At 66.7% G+C, this 16,340-nt stretch overlaps 1 protein-coding gene across 8 annotated transcripts in view; it reads right to left on the reverse strand.

Moving 5' to 3' along the window:
• Positions 1-463: 463 nt before the first annotated feature.
• Positions 464-16,340, reverse strand: part of DOK7 (docking protein 7) — a 29,770-nt gene continuing 13,893 nt past the window's right edge. For 3 of the 8 annotated variants that reach the window (XM_057502008.1, XM_036921284.2, XM_036921286.2), the window contains 3 exons: positions 11,743-11,862; positions 10,027-10,146; positions 7,358-9,323 (listed from right to left, as the gene is read on the reverse strand). In XM_057502008.1, the coding sequence (XP_057357991.1) occupies positions 8,581-9,323; positions 10,027-10,146; positions 11,743-11,862 (983 nt within the window). In that variant the 3' untranslated portion in view covers positions 7,358-8,580. Of the gene's footprint in view, positions 688-888; positions 1,030-4,609; positions 4,662-7,357; positions 9,324-10,026; positions 10,147-11,742; positions 11,863-12,066; positions 12,194-12,340; positions 13,835-16,340 lie in introns of those variants that run through there. The other 5 variants (XM_057502009.1, XM_036921290.2, XM_057502007.1 and 2 more) reach the window with 5 other exon arrangements.

A 16,340-nucleotide genomic window follows, 5' to 3' on the forward strand; every position in this document is an offset into this window, starting at 1 on the left:
GTCCAGACGGCAGTGACCTGGGAGGCACGGCTTCCAGGTGCAGAGGGTGGCAGCTGGGGGTCCCTGAGCCGAGGGCCGCAGGACGCTCAGCGTGGGTTGGGCCTGGTCCAGGCCGTGGCTTGGGGACATGGCATTTTCCGAGGACACACCTGCTGTCATCTGGGAGGCCACCACCTCCAGAGCCCTGGGCCCTGCTCGCAGTCCCGGCCCCGCCACCAGCCCCTCCACCAGCCCCGCCAGCAGCAGCTGAGATGCGGCCTCAGGTAATGAAGTGGAAGCTACCTGGCACCTAGACAGCTGCTCCCCCCAACCGGGCTGACGTCCCGTGACCTGTCGAGGCCAGAGGAAGGGTCATCTCTGGCCCCAGAGGCAGGAAGGGCCGAGCAGGAGCCCCAGAACCTCCCACCCACCTAAGCCAGCCAGGGCACCGGCCATGCCCACCCTGCGGCTAGGAGGCCACAAATCACGGAGCCCAGACGGCCAGGGACCCACAGGAGGGCGGCTGGTGTGGCCGCGCTGGCCTGTCCAGTCGGGGGAGTGTCCGGCCGCCTCACTGCGGGGCCCCCCGCTTCCTCTGCTCCAGCTCCGGCAGCCGCTCCTCCCGGGTCTGCGCGTGCCGGGCCCCCACCCTGTGGGCCGCCTCCATGGCTGTGATGTCGATCTGCGCGTAGCGGGAGGCGCCTGTCCCTGGAAGCAGCCGTGGGTGAGCTGACGCCCCCAGCCCCACGGAGGCCTCGGGGACAAGGGACTGCCAGGCCTAGAGCTCGCCCCTGCCATTGGCCAGGACCTAAGCGGGAACCCTGGGTGGGGACGCAGGGGGCCGCCGCCCTCAGCGGGAGGAAGGAGGGCGGGTGGGAGGTGGGGCCCCCAGGGCATGTGGGCGCCCACCTCGGATCCCCTCGCTGGCCTGCAGCTCCAGGCCCATGTAGTGCAGCTGCTTTTTGGATGAGGGGCTGACAGGGATGTTCACGTAGGTGGGCGAGTCGCCGCTCAGCCTGTCAGGCCCCAGGCTGCCTGCAGGGAAGGGAGCTATTAGTCTCCAGGCAGTGGCCCAGGGCTGCGCTGACCCCTAAGCCAGCTCCCCGCCCCCACAGCCTGGGAAGACTGACTTGCTAAGTCCCCGATTTCCCCGCCTGCTGCAGCGGGCTGGCAGCTGCTGAGCGGCGCCCGAGGCCCAAGGCCCACTGGGACCCAGTGACCTGCTCTTCTACCTTCAGCGCCAGCCGCCTGGCTGTCCTCCGTGGTCACCCCATCTGTCCAGGCTGCAGGGACCCTCCCTGGACCGTGAGACCCCATAAGGAGCCCTTCCCAGAGGGCAGGCCCACACCTCCATCCACAGTGACACCGCCCAGACGGCCCCAGGCACCAAAGGCCCTCCCCGCCCAGGATCCGCTCCCAGTTCCTGGCAATGCGGACGTGGGGCCAGGGTAGCGGGAGCCGGGGAACCCACCGCGTCTGGTCTGGACGGGGCTCAGACGAGGGCCCCACCCAGCAGGCCACCTGGGCGCACGCCTGACCCCCTTCCCCGCTGGCCCGAGGGCCCTGCACGCTGGGTGTGGGGTCCCACAGGGAAGGACCCGGCCCCGGGGACCAGGGTTGCAGGCAGCCCGCCCCCCTCTTGCAGCCTCTCCCACACTCGGATCCGAGGGCCTCTCGGGGCACAGCACATGGGGTGGGGGCTCAAGGCCATTTCAAGGGGGCAGCAGCCAAGTTACTCTCTCATCCCCTCCCCTGAGGGCCAGCGACCTTGAGACGCAGCCAGGCCTAGGGCTGCAGACCGACCTGTGGCCAGTGGAGCAGGCGCAGGAGGGAAGTGGGAGCTGCTGGGCAGGGGCAGGTGGGGCACTGAAGGCCCCCAGGACGGCCTGTCTCTGAGCCATCACCCACCTGTCCGAGGGTGCAAAGCCCCGGGAGGGTCCTGGCTCTGCTGGTGGTGGGCCCTGGAGGGCCAGCCCGGGGGACTTGAGCAGGTAGACCCAGCCCAGGGCACACACTGCCACAGCGCCCTTCCTGAAGGCCCACACCCACACGGGTGCCAGTCATTTCATCCCTCTCACTGCCCCAGCAAGGCCCAAGGGGTGTCCCACACTGCCTGCTTGCTCCTGGTGGGAGGCTGAGGCCAGAGAGACCCTGAGCTCCTGAGTGGACAGCTGCTGGGCAGGGCCGGGTCCACCCACCCGGTTTCCTGAACCGCATTCTTCCCCTCCACAGCCCAGCCCACCCAGCCCAGACCCCTGGCCAGACCCTCTCCCTGCAGGGCTCAGCCGCATGGTCAGGGTCCGATGAGGTGGATGCACCCCCTTGACCAGCGCAGCCTGAGGACCCGCTGCAGAGGAAGGCAGGGGGCCGGCAGGGGGCACCCTGCCAGGCGTCGGGACCGCGGCTGGGGTGGGCCGCCCCCAGAGCAACACTGTGGTGTCTGGGATGGAAAGAGGGGGCCTCTGGACACGGGGCTCCCAGGACGCAAGATGTCCGGTGGTACAAGCCGTGAGGACCCGGGCCAGCCGGGACAAAGGCCGCTGGGCCGGGGGGACAGAGCGTGGGGTCGTGGAGCCGCTGCCCTGCCCAGCAGCACAGAAACGCCCTGAGCCTTTGTCGAGCGAACGACGGTCCCAGGAAAGCTCTGCTCAGAGGCAAGGGGCTTTGGTCGACCCGCTGCATTCGCACACAGGCTCCGTCTCAGGAAAGGCGAGGTCCCCCCGGCGGACGGGCGGAGGGGAGCCTGGAAGGTGGCGCAGGGCTGGGGCACTCTGCACCCGGGCAGCCGGGGTGCGCCGGCCGCACCGTGTCCACGCGGGCACCGCGCACTGGCCCCCTAGAGCGCCGGGCCAGGCAGGCCCTCACGACCCAGGCCCTCTCCCAGGTCCTCCCGATGACAGGCAGGGGTGCCCGGGGCGGCGGTGGGGCCGGGCCACGCAGGGCAGGCTGCGCGGGGCAGAGGGCACGAGCCGGGGAGTGGGGGCGAGAAAGGAGGGCCGGGGGTGGGTGGGGCAAGGACTAAGGCTCCGCTGCCGCTGGGGGAGCCGTCGGGGCTGCAACAGGCCGGAGGGGGCTCTGGGAGGGAGGCCCCGCCCCCACCCCGGGCCTCGCAGCCGAATGGAGGGGCTGTGGTTTGACCCAAGGGCACGTGGACAAGCTCCCCAGGACTCAGCGGTTGGTTTTAGGGTTGGGCCCGTACTCTTCAGAGCCGGGCCAGGTGGGCAGGGGGAGAGGGGGGTAGCAGGACTGGGCACGGGAAGTCCCGCAGAGCCAGCCACAGGAAGGCTGCCGCGGCCTCCTCGGCCCTGGTCCCCTGCCCCACACCCCACACCCCACACCCCTGGGACCCTCCACCGCCCACCCCACCGGCTCCTGCAGTTTGAGCTTCCGGGGAGCTCTTACCAGCTGCAGGAGGGCAGGTGAGCAGGCGAGCGCTGTCCTGGCCTCGCCCTGGCCCACCCACCCTGGGCTGCACCCTGAGGCTCTGGCCCCACTATGCAGGGTCACGTTCGTCTCTGTCCCCCTAGCCCAGCCCCTGGACCCAGTACAGAGGATGCATGTCATCCAGCAGGTCCCGACCCTGTGCCCACCCCTCTCTCCCCTTCCTGGAGACACACGTGTCTGGGTTACAGACCTCCGAAGGCCCCGAGGGCAGGCTGCACGGACAGCGGGAGGCAGGTGTGGGGACCATCTGGAGGGCCGCCCACAGCCTCGCAGGAGATGCCCCAGGTCAGCAGCGGGGGCTTTCCTGTGGTCCTGTCTGACCCTGCTTGCCAGTGGCCCTTTCCACCCCTCCTGCCTCCAGTGCCCACTCCAGGTCAGCCTGCGCCCTGCTCAGCCTGCAGGGTCTGGACTCAACAGGCGTTATGCTCCCCTGAGGGGCCATGGAGGGATGGAAGTTCCTTAGAGCCCCACCCCCAGAGGCTCCGTGGAGAAGACAAGGCACAGAGCTGACCCCTGACCTCCAGCCCGAGGACAGCTCCCTGTAGCCTTCAGCCTCCACCGCCCCCAGGCCCATCTCCTGGACACCCAGTGTCTGCCTGCCTTCGCCCCCACCCAGCTTCTCCAAGGACCCTCAAGTCTTCCCCTCGCTTCCTGCCTGGGCCTCGCCCACCACCATCACCACCACCCTGCCATGCCTGGACCCCCTCACCTCTGCTCTCTGTCACCTCAAGGACAAGGCTCCCTCCTAAAGGCTGGGGATCCGGGCCATCCTGGCCTATCCACTCTATCCAAGAAACCCCCAGCAGCATGGCCACACCTAGCCACCCTGTCCTCCCCCTGCTGCCCAGCCTGGCTCCTCCTAGCTGCACATGGCTGCCACCGTCACCCTCTGTCCACTACCACCCCCTCCCCACCGCCACTCCACTGTCCATGGCCGCCCTGTCCACTATCACCCTCTGTCCACTGTTCCCCTCTGCCCACTAGCAACCTACTGCCACTCTCCACTGTCCATCACCCTCCGTCCACTGCCACCCTCTGTCCATGGTCACTCTCTGCGTGCTGACACCCCACGGCCCACTGCTGCCCCTGCCCATGGACACCCCACTGCCTATCTGGCTGGGCTGTAGCTGCAGCCACCAGGACCCCCTTGTCCCCAGGGAAGGGCTGTGTAGGAGCTGGGGCCAGCTGGGCCTACCTGAAAGTGGCGTCGGGAGCCCAGGGGGTGAGGCGGCTGCTCCCTAAACCAAAGAGAACAGGGGTCAGTCCGTCTGCCCTGCACCCAGCCCGAGAACCAGAGTGACGCAGATCCCTACAGGGGAGACCAGCCGGGGCCCCAACACCTCACCTCCTGGGGCCCCTTCCCCACATGCTCCAGGACCAAGCTGGCCCACCAGCCCTGGTGCCCACATGACCCCCATCTGGGCAGAGAGGTTGGCAGCTCAGGCCCATGTCATATCTGGCCTCATTCCCAAAAAGGCTGTTTTATCAGCCCACAGACTCACTGTCCATCACACCCTGCCCACCGCACCTCAGGGTTTTAACCCCAGCGGCCCCAGGACTGTAGCATGCACTCCCTGGCCCTGGGCACTGCCAGCCGGCTCTAAGCAGTGCCCATGGAGGGGCCTACAGGGGTGCCCAGGAAGCCCCCCTGGGGGCTGAGATCTTAGCCCCTCCCAACTGCAGAGGGGCCTCCTGGTGGCCGAGTGGAAGTGCGGATGGACATGGGGCAAGAGGGGGCCTTGCCGTCCTTGGGGCTGTGGCCGGGTCTGCGGGCAGATCTCAAGGCGGGGACAGCGGCTCACAGCTGCACACTTGGCCCCGTGGGCTGCGGTCTTCCTTCCTCAGGAGCCCAGGTGCTGCCTGCCCAGAGCCCCCCAGCCGCAGATGGCACCTGCTCCACTGGGCATGAGCGAGCGGGATGCCGCAAAGTGCCCGGCAGAGGCACCTTGTCCCCTCCCTGGGGGCCAGGAGGACTCAGGATGAGTGTCCCCTCCAGGTGCCCCCAGCCCTGACACTCAGCAGGAAGCTCCCAGACCCCTGAGAAGTGCCTCCCACCCGACCCCTGCCCCGTCTGCCCACCGGCCTGAGAAGGGGGGTGACGCCGGTGACCCCAGGCTGCCGGAGCAGCACTGGGGCCTCTCAGCGCTCCAACCAGGGCCAGAGGCCCCACGAGCTCACTCGGAAGAGAATGGGTGAAAGCAAATGCTCCTTGCAACTCCACACGGTGGAAGGCTGTTGGTGGCCCTGCCCAGCTCGCCGGGTGAGAGGCCCCGTGCCCTCAACCCATGCCCCAGGGCCACCCTGGGGTGCAGGGGGATACTGAGGCACACCACTGTGGGACCCCCCGTCGCACAAGATGCATGACCCCGAACAGTCCCCAGAGAGCGCAGTGGTCCCCAGCACGCCATGAGGGGGCCTCCCCACTCCGGGCAAGGACGGCCTGCTGCCAGCCCGGCCCCCACCGGCCCAGGTCCTCAGTACGCTCCCGCCACCAGCCGAGGACCGACTAAAAGGGCTGGGCGACCCAGCGTCTACCTTGCCCACGTCCCCACCTGTGTGGCCTGTGGCCCATCCCTCCTGCCTCGCCCCCCAGACGGCCCCTCCCCAAAGGTCCAGCCATTGGCCAAGGTCAAGGAGACCTGAGTGCCCGGCCAGGGTTCCCACACTGGTGGGGGGGGCAAGCAAATGCCCAGCTCTGGCCCTCCCCGTCTTCACTCAGGGCTGGAGCCTGTCTTCTGGCTGGAGGGACGTCTGCCCCTCTGGCCATCGGTGGGCGGGTACTGCGGGAGCACAGGGGCACCAGGCCCGGCTGACAAGGGGCTCTGGCAGCAGGTAGCCCAGCACTCCAGGAGCACCCCAGCTGGCCCCCACGCCAGCAGCCCACAGCCCCAGGGCTTTGGGAACAAGGCTGTTGGGGCCCCTCTGGGGTGGGGGCGACAGCAGCATGTGTGATGACCCCCCCAGCAGCCTCCACAGAGCCCTGGCACCCCTCATTAGACCCTCTCTGGGCCCCCGGAGAGTAGCAACTACTGTCCCCATCATGGAAGAGGAAACCGAGGCTCAGACAGGTGCAGCGACTTGCCTGCAGCCCCCAGCTCGCCCCCAGGCCTGGCTTTCCCCACATGGCAGTGTTGCACGCCCCCCACCCAGAAATGCCAGCATTCAGTGCCCTTGGGGACCTCAGCCCCCCAGCTCCCCTGGCAGACTTGGCCCCCCACAGGGTGGTGAACAGGGTGGAGATGGAGCGACAGGGCAGGGAACAGCCCCCAGGATGTGCAGGTGGGCTGAGATGGGCTCCCCAAGGCTCTGCCACCCCATGGGGTGATGGGGAGGCAGGGTCCCAGGCTCACAGCCAGTACCCTCACTGGCCCAGAAGGCAGTGTCCACCCTCACTTGGACATGCAGCACCACCTGAGCCCAAGGGACCACTGAGGACCTCACTGTGGTCTCCACAAACACTAGAACATGCCACACATGTGCACATGCCCATGTGCACAATGGCACACACCGTATCACACATGCGCATTCATCTCACACATATCACACATGTGCATGCACCATGAACACAGGCATGCAAGTGCATGCACATACCACATACACACACGTGCACACACCACACACGTGTGCATGCAGGCCTCCCTTAATATGCTTACATGTAGATGAATGTACACGGGCACGCATCACACGCATGCAGGTCTGTGTGCACACGCACACACACGTGCATGTGCAGGCCCCAGGGGCTGTCTGGAGCCGCCTCTCCATCCTGCCTCCAGCGCCCTCAGGCTGAAGGCTGACTACAGAGGTGGATCTCCTGCTGCTCTGTGACTCACAGGCCAAGGGGGCCCGGCCCGGACTCCAGAGACAGTCAAGGGCCCCGCGGGGAGGGCCAGGGCAGGAGTGGGGAGGGCTGGCCAAATGGAAAAGGACAAAAGGATAAGAAAAGAACATTTTATTTCCAGTTGAAGAACGTAAATGTATTACAAACAGATTTTTTAAATGTAAAAGAGCAACAAACATCTTCAGCCGATAGCGGAAGCACAAAGCGAAATATTTACAGGTCAGCTATTCGCCCCTGGACAGGAGCTGATTCCAGACAGCGCAGGACGAAGCCAGCCAGAGTCCAGGATCGGATGGACACGGCCCCACCTCTCACGGTGCATCCGGAACCAGGGAACGAATGTACAAAACCAGGCAATGCGGCTGCCCCCCATGCAGCTGAGCAGACAGGCCGGGGAGCAGCTCTATCCCAGGGCAGCCCTTGGGCAGCACCGAGGGGCCCTCCAAATGCAATGGGTGGGCCTCGGACCCCTGGCAGCCTCTGCCCTGACCACCGGCCTTCCCGCTCAGCCAGAGGGCAGCCAGGAAAAGGGCGTGGGCCTTCTGGCCCTTTCAGAGCTCCCTGGCAGGCTGACCTCCGAGGCCGCGGCCCCGTGAGACCACAGCCCTGCTCCCCCCTGCTCCGCCCCTGGCCCAGAGCCCTCAGGCCCGGGACAACGCTGAGGAGTGGTGGGCCCCCGAGTCCTGAGACCCAGACCCACCAGCCCCCGGGCCTGCCGAGCCTCGGTTTCCTCCCCACAGGACAGGCCACCTGCAGGTGCTGCTTTTCGCGGGAGGCGAGGGGCAAACAGGTAAAGCTGGTCACACACGCGTGCCACACGGGGTTAGCCTTGGGCCCGCACCCTCGGGGCCGGAGCTGCTGGCAGGGTTTGGATTCTTAGCCGCGGAGGGGCTGGGACTGCAGGCCTGGCCGGCCATGAGGTGGGTGGTGCAGCGGGGCGGGGAGGCAGCCCGGCCAGGGGGTCCTGGCACAAGCCGGCTAAGCCATGGTGCCTGCCTGGCCCCCGCGCCTGAGCCTGAGCCTAACCCGGGGCCCTGGGCTTCTGCCGATGGCCACCCAGAGCCTCCCACCCCAGAAGGCACTTCCAGCTGCCTGTAGGCGGGGCCTCTTCACGGCCAGCGGACCCTCCCCAGACGGTCACAGTGGCCTCCTGACAGGCTCTGCTCCCCAGGAGCTGGTGACCCCCACAGGCCCTCCCCACTGGGCTGACGGCCACCAGCCTCACCAAGGGGCACAAAGTGCGCCCCCTTGGCAAGGACCTCCTTCTCCTGTCCCGAGGGGTGAACCCCACCTGGAGCAGCAGGCCTGGGCCCTGGCTCTCAGGGCGGGGGCTTTACCTTGAGTCCGCCACAGACGGGACATGCGGCAAAGAAGGCAGGAGGCGGCTCAGCACGAGGGCCACCCGCCTCCCAGGGCTCGGTGGGGGCTGGGCTGGGTGGGGTGGCCTCACTGCCCGCAGCCTCCGTCTCCTGTCCCCGCTGCCGGGCACCCAGCCAGCTGGAGGGGCACCCCGCGGACACCTGGCTGCCCGAGTCCCCAGCCCCGCCGCCGGCAGGGCCGCCCTGTGCGGCTGGGGTCTGGTCCCTGGGTGCCTGGCGCAGGCTGCGGGGCGAGTCATAGTGGGGCCGCAGGGCGGTGGGCACTTGGTACTCGGCTGTCCCCGGAGGGCAGGCACACAGGCTGGGCTCGGGCGCCCCGGCCGCCAGCGGCAGACTGAGCAGTGAGCCAAACTCGTCGCCGGATCGCCACACGTCCAGGCTGCTGTCGGTGCCCGAGGAGAAGCTGCCCGAGCAGGAGGAGCGGCTGCCCGTGGCGATGCCGCTGTCCGCTGAGCTCTGGCGGCCGACCTCCTGCAGCTGCCGGGGCCGCAGCGGCTTGGGTGGCGGCCTGGAGGCGCCCAGCGCGACCTCCCCAGGGACCTGGGCGGCCCCCAGCCCGGGCCCCTCCTGCGAGGTGCCAGCCGAGGACCAGGACTGCTCTGGCCAGGCTGTGAGCCGGCTGCTGGTGCTGACGTCCGAGCGGCTCGCCTCTGACGACGAGCTGGACAGGCTGCGGTCATCCCCTGAGAAGGACAGTCGGGCTGAGGCTGCTCTGGGGCTGGGTGAGGGGTGACATCTAGTAGTGCCTCCACCCGAGGGTCCGCGCCTTCTAGACTCAGCCCTTGGCCTCCCCGAACCCCGCCAGCACCCGGAGGCTGGAGCACAAGGCAGCGGCACCAGGAAGCCCGCCCCACCCGGGCCCTTGTCCCCCCTCCCCTTGGCCACTGCCCTCTGGAAACCAGGGGTGAACCCCTCCCCCAAGAAGGTAAAAGCTCGATGCAAATTTGAGACCCCCTGTTCCTAGGGGCCAGACTGGACAGGACAGGAGAAGGCCACGGTCCCCAGTGAGCCTCAGGGGACAGGCAGGCCCCACAGGGCTCCCCTGCTCTGCCCAGGAGGCCGCGGCGGGACAGTCCCCACGCCACCGCAAGCTGGCCGCCCTCCCAGGACTGCCGGCTCCTTCTGTCCGTCCTCACTGACGCAGCAACCCCAGAGTCACAGCCAAGCAGGGGCCTCTGCTCCTGGCAACGCCACCCCTGAACATTCTGTCTGGGTGCAGCTGTGAAACAAGGGGCCTGTCCTCACCCATGACACGCGCTGGGGAATGGGAGGGGCTTCAGTGCCCAGGCCAGCACTCGGTGCTCAGTGCCTGCAGCCTGGGGGCTGGCCTGCGAGGGCCCCACTCCTGCACCGCCGCCCCTGCCCGCGCCCGGCCGAGGCCCCTACCTCCACTGCCCGTCCTGACTGAGTGGGAGAGGAGGCTGAGCCGCTTCTCCAGCTGTAGGGCTTCCAGGGCCTCCTGGGCCACTCGCGCCTCCACGGTGGCGGGCCCCCCGAGGCTCGGGTCTGCGGCAGAGAGGACGGTCAGCAGAGCAGGTGGCACCGACCCACTCGCTGTCCAGGACCTCGTGGGGAGCCCAGCACTTCAGGACCACAGGCAGGCCGCTCCACCCCAAGGCCGTGGCAGGGCCATGGGTGAGCCCACTCCTCCCCACACCAGGCCCCTGGCCACCAGCTTGTGTCCTGTGCCCCAAAGCCATCAGGCCCTGCGGTGGGGCCGACCTCAGCCGTGTCCAGGGTCAGGACACCAGGAACACCCTTCCACCCATTCCCATCTGGCAGCTGATGGCAAAGCAAGATGATGACATCAGACAGACTCACAGCTCCCCACCCGCCCTCTCTGAGCCCCCTATCCACGTCTGCAAAGTGGTGGTGCAGGGGGAGTGCACCCCAGCTCTGGGGAACCAGTGCAGGAATGGAGGGACGTGTCCAGGACAGGGCAGACCCTGGAACCCTGAAATCCCCCGTGCCATCCCGACTCTGCCTGCAGGAGGCAGGTCTTGCCCCCGAGGCCTTGGTGTCCACATGCGTCTGACCAAGCAGAGGCCATTGCAAGGACCCCTGAAAACCTGGGCATGAGGCTGCTGACCCGGGGGGGCCATTTCATCTCACGAGTCCCCCATGACCACAGGACTTTGATGTGATGCCAGCCAGAGCAGAGAGCAGAGCCCCACCGTCCACACGCCACCGTCCACACGGGCCTGGATCCGTCCCGCTGCCCACACCCGACCAGAGGCTGCCAGGCAGAAGGTCGCCAGCAGGGGGCACCACCATACCATCTAGTTGAGCCTGAGCAGGCAGCCTGCTAAGAGTCTGGCCACAGGAGCCACACCTTCCTCCCGGCCTGTCCCCCTGGGTGTGTCAGGTGTGTGTAAGGGGGACCTGGCCTATCACTGGCCCCTGGCCTCCACCCCAGACGGCCCCGTCTGCGGCCCACCTCCTGCTGTGTGGCCACGGGCCTTGGTCTCCCACTGGACGATGTGTACCAGCAATTCTGGCTGCCACCCAGCCCGTGGGCCTGTCAAGGGAAGCTGCGGCGACAGGACCAGCCTCTGCCCCTCCCACGCAGCTGGGCTCAGGCCTCCCCAGCCATCCCCAAGTGGAGGGCGGACCGCTCCTCCCGCCCCGCCCCTGCCCCGAATCCCGGGCCCCTCCTACCACCACAGGCAGAGAAGAGATGGAGAGAAAGACAGGCGGGCACAGCGGCCTTGTCCACCCAGCCCCCACAGTGTCCTGAGACCCCCACATACAGCCACCTCGCAGGGAGGGAGCAGGGCCTGACCCCAGCCCGCAGTCCCAGTGACCCAGCGGGGCCCCTGCCCCAGCCCGGAGGACAGGAGGCTGGCCCACGAAGTGTCCGGGAGACACCCGGCCCGGGGCCTCCTGCCGCCCCACCTGCTGCGGCTGCGACGCGACGGGCCCCACCGGAAGCCAGGGCCGGAGCCCCCCAGAGCTCAGACCCGCGGAGGTGGGCAGCATCCCTTCTCCGGCCGGGCCGGCACGGCCCTGGGCTCTCAGCTGCCGGGGGAGCAGGGCGGAGGCCAGGGAGCAGGTCCGGATGGCCTCCCACCCAGCCCGCTGACAGGCCCGGTCAGCACACACCTGGGAGAACCGGCTGCAGCCCGAAGGGGCCCTTGGTGGGGGAGATGCCGCGGACGATGCAGTCGAACAGGAAGCTGATGTGCTCACCCTCGGAGGAGGACAGGAAGAAGACTCCGGCCCCTGCAGAGGGAGGGCAGACCTGGCATCAGAGGCCCGCCCGGTGCCAGCAGCGGTGTCCCCAGAGCACCTGCAGGAGCCTCCCGGGGCCTAGCGTGGCCCACCCGCCCTCCCCACACGGCGCCCACAGGAGAGGCAGGACTGGGCTGCCAGGGGCGGTGGCTCCCCAGGGCTGCAGTGACACCTCGCCCAGGGTGGGGGGCCCACCTGGCTCCATCACCCGGCTGCCTGCAGGCGAGTACTGTGAGCAGGCGGTAGCGCACCCTGGTCCCCTTACAGCACCCCCTCTTCCTAGGAGGGCATTGGGGTGAGAACCCGAGCCCCCAGCATCAAGTACCCGGCAGAGGGATGGCCCAGGCACAGGACCCGGGCGGGCGCTGGCAGGGGAGATGCTGGGGCCTGCCACCCCTGGGAGGCCGAGCAGAGCAGCTGGCCCGCTGGCCTGGAGCCCCAGCCAGTGAATGAAGTCCTCGCCACTTACTGAGTGAATGGAGACAGCGGGTCACGTGGGGCTGGACGCTGTCACCGCACAAGAATCCCTCCTGCCACTCTGCCCTCTGCCCTTTGCCCAAAGAAAGGCATGCGCTCTCAGAGGGCCGGCCCCCGGCTGGCACCATGCCAGCAGACAGGAGGGGTCAGAAAAGCTCCATGGTGAAACTCTGCACCAGCCAGTCGCTGTCGCCTCCATGGAATTCCAGGGACTCAGGCCAGGCCCCGCACGTGGCGACACCACTGCCCCTTGGCAGCCACCCTGGGGCAGGAGGGGGCGCAGCACCTTCTGGTTGCTGGAGCTTCCTCCGTGCATGCCCCCAAGCAGTGACACGCCTGCTTCAGAGATGGGGAACCTAAGGCCCAGACAGGCCACCCAGCCACATCCTGGCACCACAGAGCTTCCGACCGGCAGCAGAGGGGAGGCAGGTGTGCAGAGGAGGCCCGTGCCCACCCTGACCCCACCCAGGGACCCCTGCTCAGAAGGGCCCAGATGGATGGGCCTCCAGGCCGGGGTACACAGCTGAGAACTTGTGCCCAGGACCTTAGTGGAGGGCAGGTGAGAAGGGTGCTCACGATGGGCGCTGGCTACTTGCAGTGTCCTGGGGCGACTGCCACCCCACCATGGCCCGGCCAGCCTGTCGCCTGCTCTCACGCAGGGCCGGCCCCTAATCCCAAGCTCACAGTCACCTGGCAGAGACCTCAGCACAGTCAGTGCCCAACTATAAAAAACATATGACGAGGACAGGGAGCCGGTGGCGTTCTACCCAGCGTCTGCCAGGCCTCACGCTCCCTGAAGGACAGCCGCCCTCACACCAGCCTGGGCGGCAGGGGCTCCGTGGGGCGGATGGCTCGGAGGCCCGAGCACCGAGTCTCCCAGGACACAGCTCGCCACCTTCTCGCTGGCCCTTGCAGCCTCCTCTCCCGGACCCCTGGCTCCTCGGCACGCCTGGGCCACCTGACACCTCAACCCCAGACGCCCCTGGCCACCTGTAATGCCCCTTCACCTGGCAAGACTCCACTCATGTAACATAGCCTTTCCAGACCCCGACACCTGACCCTTTGTTTGGTGATGCTTTCAGAGAAGCCTCCTCTGGGGCAAACCTGTAACCCTCTAATTCACCTGTCCCCTTACCGGCTGAATGCTGTCTGGACACCAGGCCCAGCACTTTGCAAGCAGGGACCACTTCTGAGCTGTCCGTGGCCCCAGTGTCCAGCTGCGGGCCAGCTGCCCAGGAGGCCCCCAGCACTCTGTGCGTAGGAGAAACAAGCCAGCCCCAGGGCCCCTCCCAGGGACGTATTCTTTGCATTTTTGCTTATTTACCTGGGGAGTCAGGGGAAGGTAACACAGAGCCTGACCCAGTTTTGCCACACTGTACAGGTGTGGCTGCTGTAAGGACACCGGGCCTTCCAGCCAGGTCGCCCGCCAGACGCCACTGCCCACAGGACCCTAGCTGCCCACGTGCAGCAGAGGTAAGGCACCCCCACTGAGCCCTCCCAGACCCTCCCAGACCCCTGACCCACAGAAAGAAATAGCCCCTCAGCTCTGGGGCGTTTGTTACACAGCAAAAATAACAGGGAATTTCATTTTTCCCTGCCCTTATGTTGGGAGAAAGAATGTTCAGTGAAAGAAGTTCATTTGAAATAAAGTTTTAAATTTCACCCAATCATTTCAAACCCACTAGGAGGAATTGTTAAAGATATTTTTTATAACAAAAATAAAAACAAAAAAATATAAAACCAATGTCTGTGAGGCTGTGGAGAAACTGGACCTGTGTATGGCTGGTGGGAACATAAAATGGTGCGGATGCTGCGGGCACAGTACGGGGTTTCTGCAGAGTTGGGGTCCCCACACCACCCAGCAGCCTCCCGGCCAGGACAAACCCTAAAGAACCAAAAGCAGGGACTCAAACAAATATTGGCACACCTGTGTTCGCGGCAGAGCTCTGCACAATAGACAAAAGGGGAGAGAACCCAGGGCCCAGGGAGGGACAGGGGGCTGAGCACAAGGTGGACAGGGGGTTTCCTGGGCCCCGACGGGGAGGCAGTTGTGGCCCGCGTCCCACACGGCAAACCTGGAGGGCGTGATGCTCGGCAGACGAGCCCGTCACGGAGGGACCAGTCCGGCGTGACCCGCTGCTGGCAGGTCCCTAGGGGGAGTCACGTCACAGAGACAGAAAGCAGGCGGTGGGGCAGGGGCTGGGGGAGGGGGGAGGGGCGTTTAATGGGGACAGGGTTTCAGTTTGGGAGGATGGAAAGTTCTGGGGATGGATGGTGGGGACAGCTGCACGCAAATGCCATCAGTCCCCTGACAGGAACTCTTAAAGAAGGTTGAGATGGTAAATTTTATGTTACGTGTATTCTGCCAAAGTAGAACAGAAAGAAGACAAAACAAGCCCAAACCCGAACAGCCCCTCGGGGAAGCAGGCTCTGTCTGTGCGGGGTCCCCAGCCGGGGCCTGTCACAGGCACATGGGCCGCCTCTGGCAGGGACGCACCCTCCTGGGGCCCTCGCTGAGGGCCCCATCTCCTCCCTGCTGACCCCAGGCCCACCCTTCCTCTTTATGTCACCACCCTTTAGCACTCTGAGACTCCCTGGGGCCCCCCACCCACACAGCTGCTGTTTGCTCAGCAGGACCACCAGCCTGATGGTGGCCTGGGGCCAAGGCTACCCCCTAAAATCAGTCTGCTGGCCGTGCTCTGCTCAAGCGCCTTCGGTGGCTCCCTGCTCCCCTGGGACCACAGCGCACGCTTCCCGTGGGGCTGCTTGCCTCCTCCACCAACAGGGCTCCTGCGCACACCCGGGGTCACCCATGCACGCATGACACATATCTGGAGCACCCTTTCTCTTCCCCCATACTTCCTTACCTTTCCACAGCTGAGCAAACTCCTATTCACTCTGCAGCGGTCCCACTCAAGCGCCCCTCCAGGAAGCCCCGCCGATGCCCCCAGGCTGGTATCTCCCCGGCCCCCTTGTCCCCTCTGAGAACTGTAAACATCTCATGTCTGTCTTACGCGGGCTCTGGGTCTTCCCTGCGGGCCGTGTGCTTCCCACCTCCATCCCTGCACCCAGCACCTGGCATGGAGAAGCCACAGTCCCTCTCCAGCCCAGATTCCTGCAGTCACAGACCAGGGCTTCGACCAGCGCCTGTGGGACCCCCAGCACCTGGGCCACAACACCCAGAGGAGGCACCGGCGGGTCTATCAGGGCAGGGAGCAAATCGGGCACTTCAGACACAGCAAGAGCCTCTCCTCATCTGGGGCTCCATCCTCCACACACCTGTGCCCAGGAGGCCGCAGGAGCGGGCCAGACCCAGTGCAGATGGGGCGTGGGGGGAGAGACGGGAAGGAGCAGGCGGCACAGAAGCCGGGTGCCCAGGACACGGATGGGCACTGGACCCCCTCTGCCACCTGCTGGATTCCCCAGTTCAAGGACCCTGGTCCTCTGCCAACGCAGCCGGCTCGTGGGTACGGAAATGCCCTGAAATGCCCGTGACAGGAGGCTCTGATGGCCGGTGTAAGGATGACTTGCCCTGACCCCTCCGAGAAGCTCCTAGCCACCCTTAGGCGCAACCCTGTGCTCCCAAAGCTTCCCTTCCCCGGGCTCAGGGCAGGCCCCTCTCCCGGCCCTCCGCTCCCCGTCCACGGGAAGCCCCCCGTCTCTGCCGTCCCTGCACACAGAGCCAGGGCCTGTGCCTGTGTCCTGCCCCCTGCGACTCAGCGCACACAGCCGGCCTGTGGCCCTCCCACACTCAGACCGTCAGGCCGCGCGGGGGGTTCGGGCTCCAGCCACTGGGCCCACCCCACGTCGGACTCTGAGCAAGTTGCTGTCCACCTGTGAGCCACACCCAGCCCCTGCACACCCGGCCAGGTCCTGAAGGTCTCAGCTCAACAACCCCGGTCACACCTGCGCTGACCCCACCCCACTCCCTCCAGGGCACGCTCCTCACACAGAACACCTCAGGGTTGGCTGCTCTCTGGGGAACTGTCTGG

This window comes from Manis pentadactyla, chromosome 5, assembly GCF_030020395.1.
Source record: "Manis pentadactyla isolate mManPen7 chromosome 5, mManPen7.hap1, whole genome shotgun sequence".
NCBI lineage: Eukaryota > Metazoa > Chordata > Mammalia > Pholidota > Manidae > Manis > Manis pentadactyla.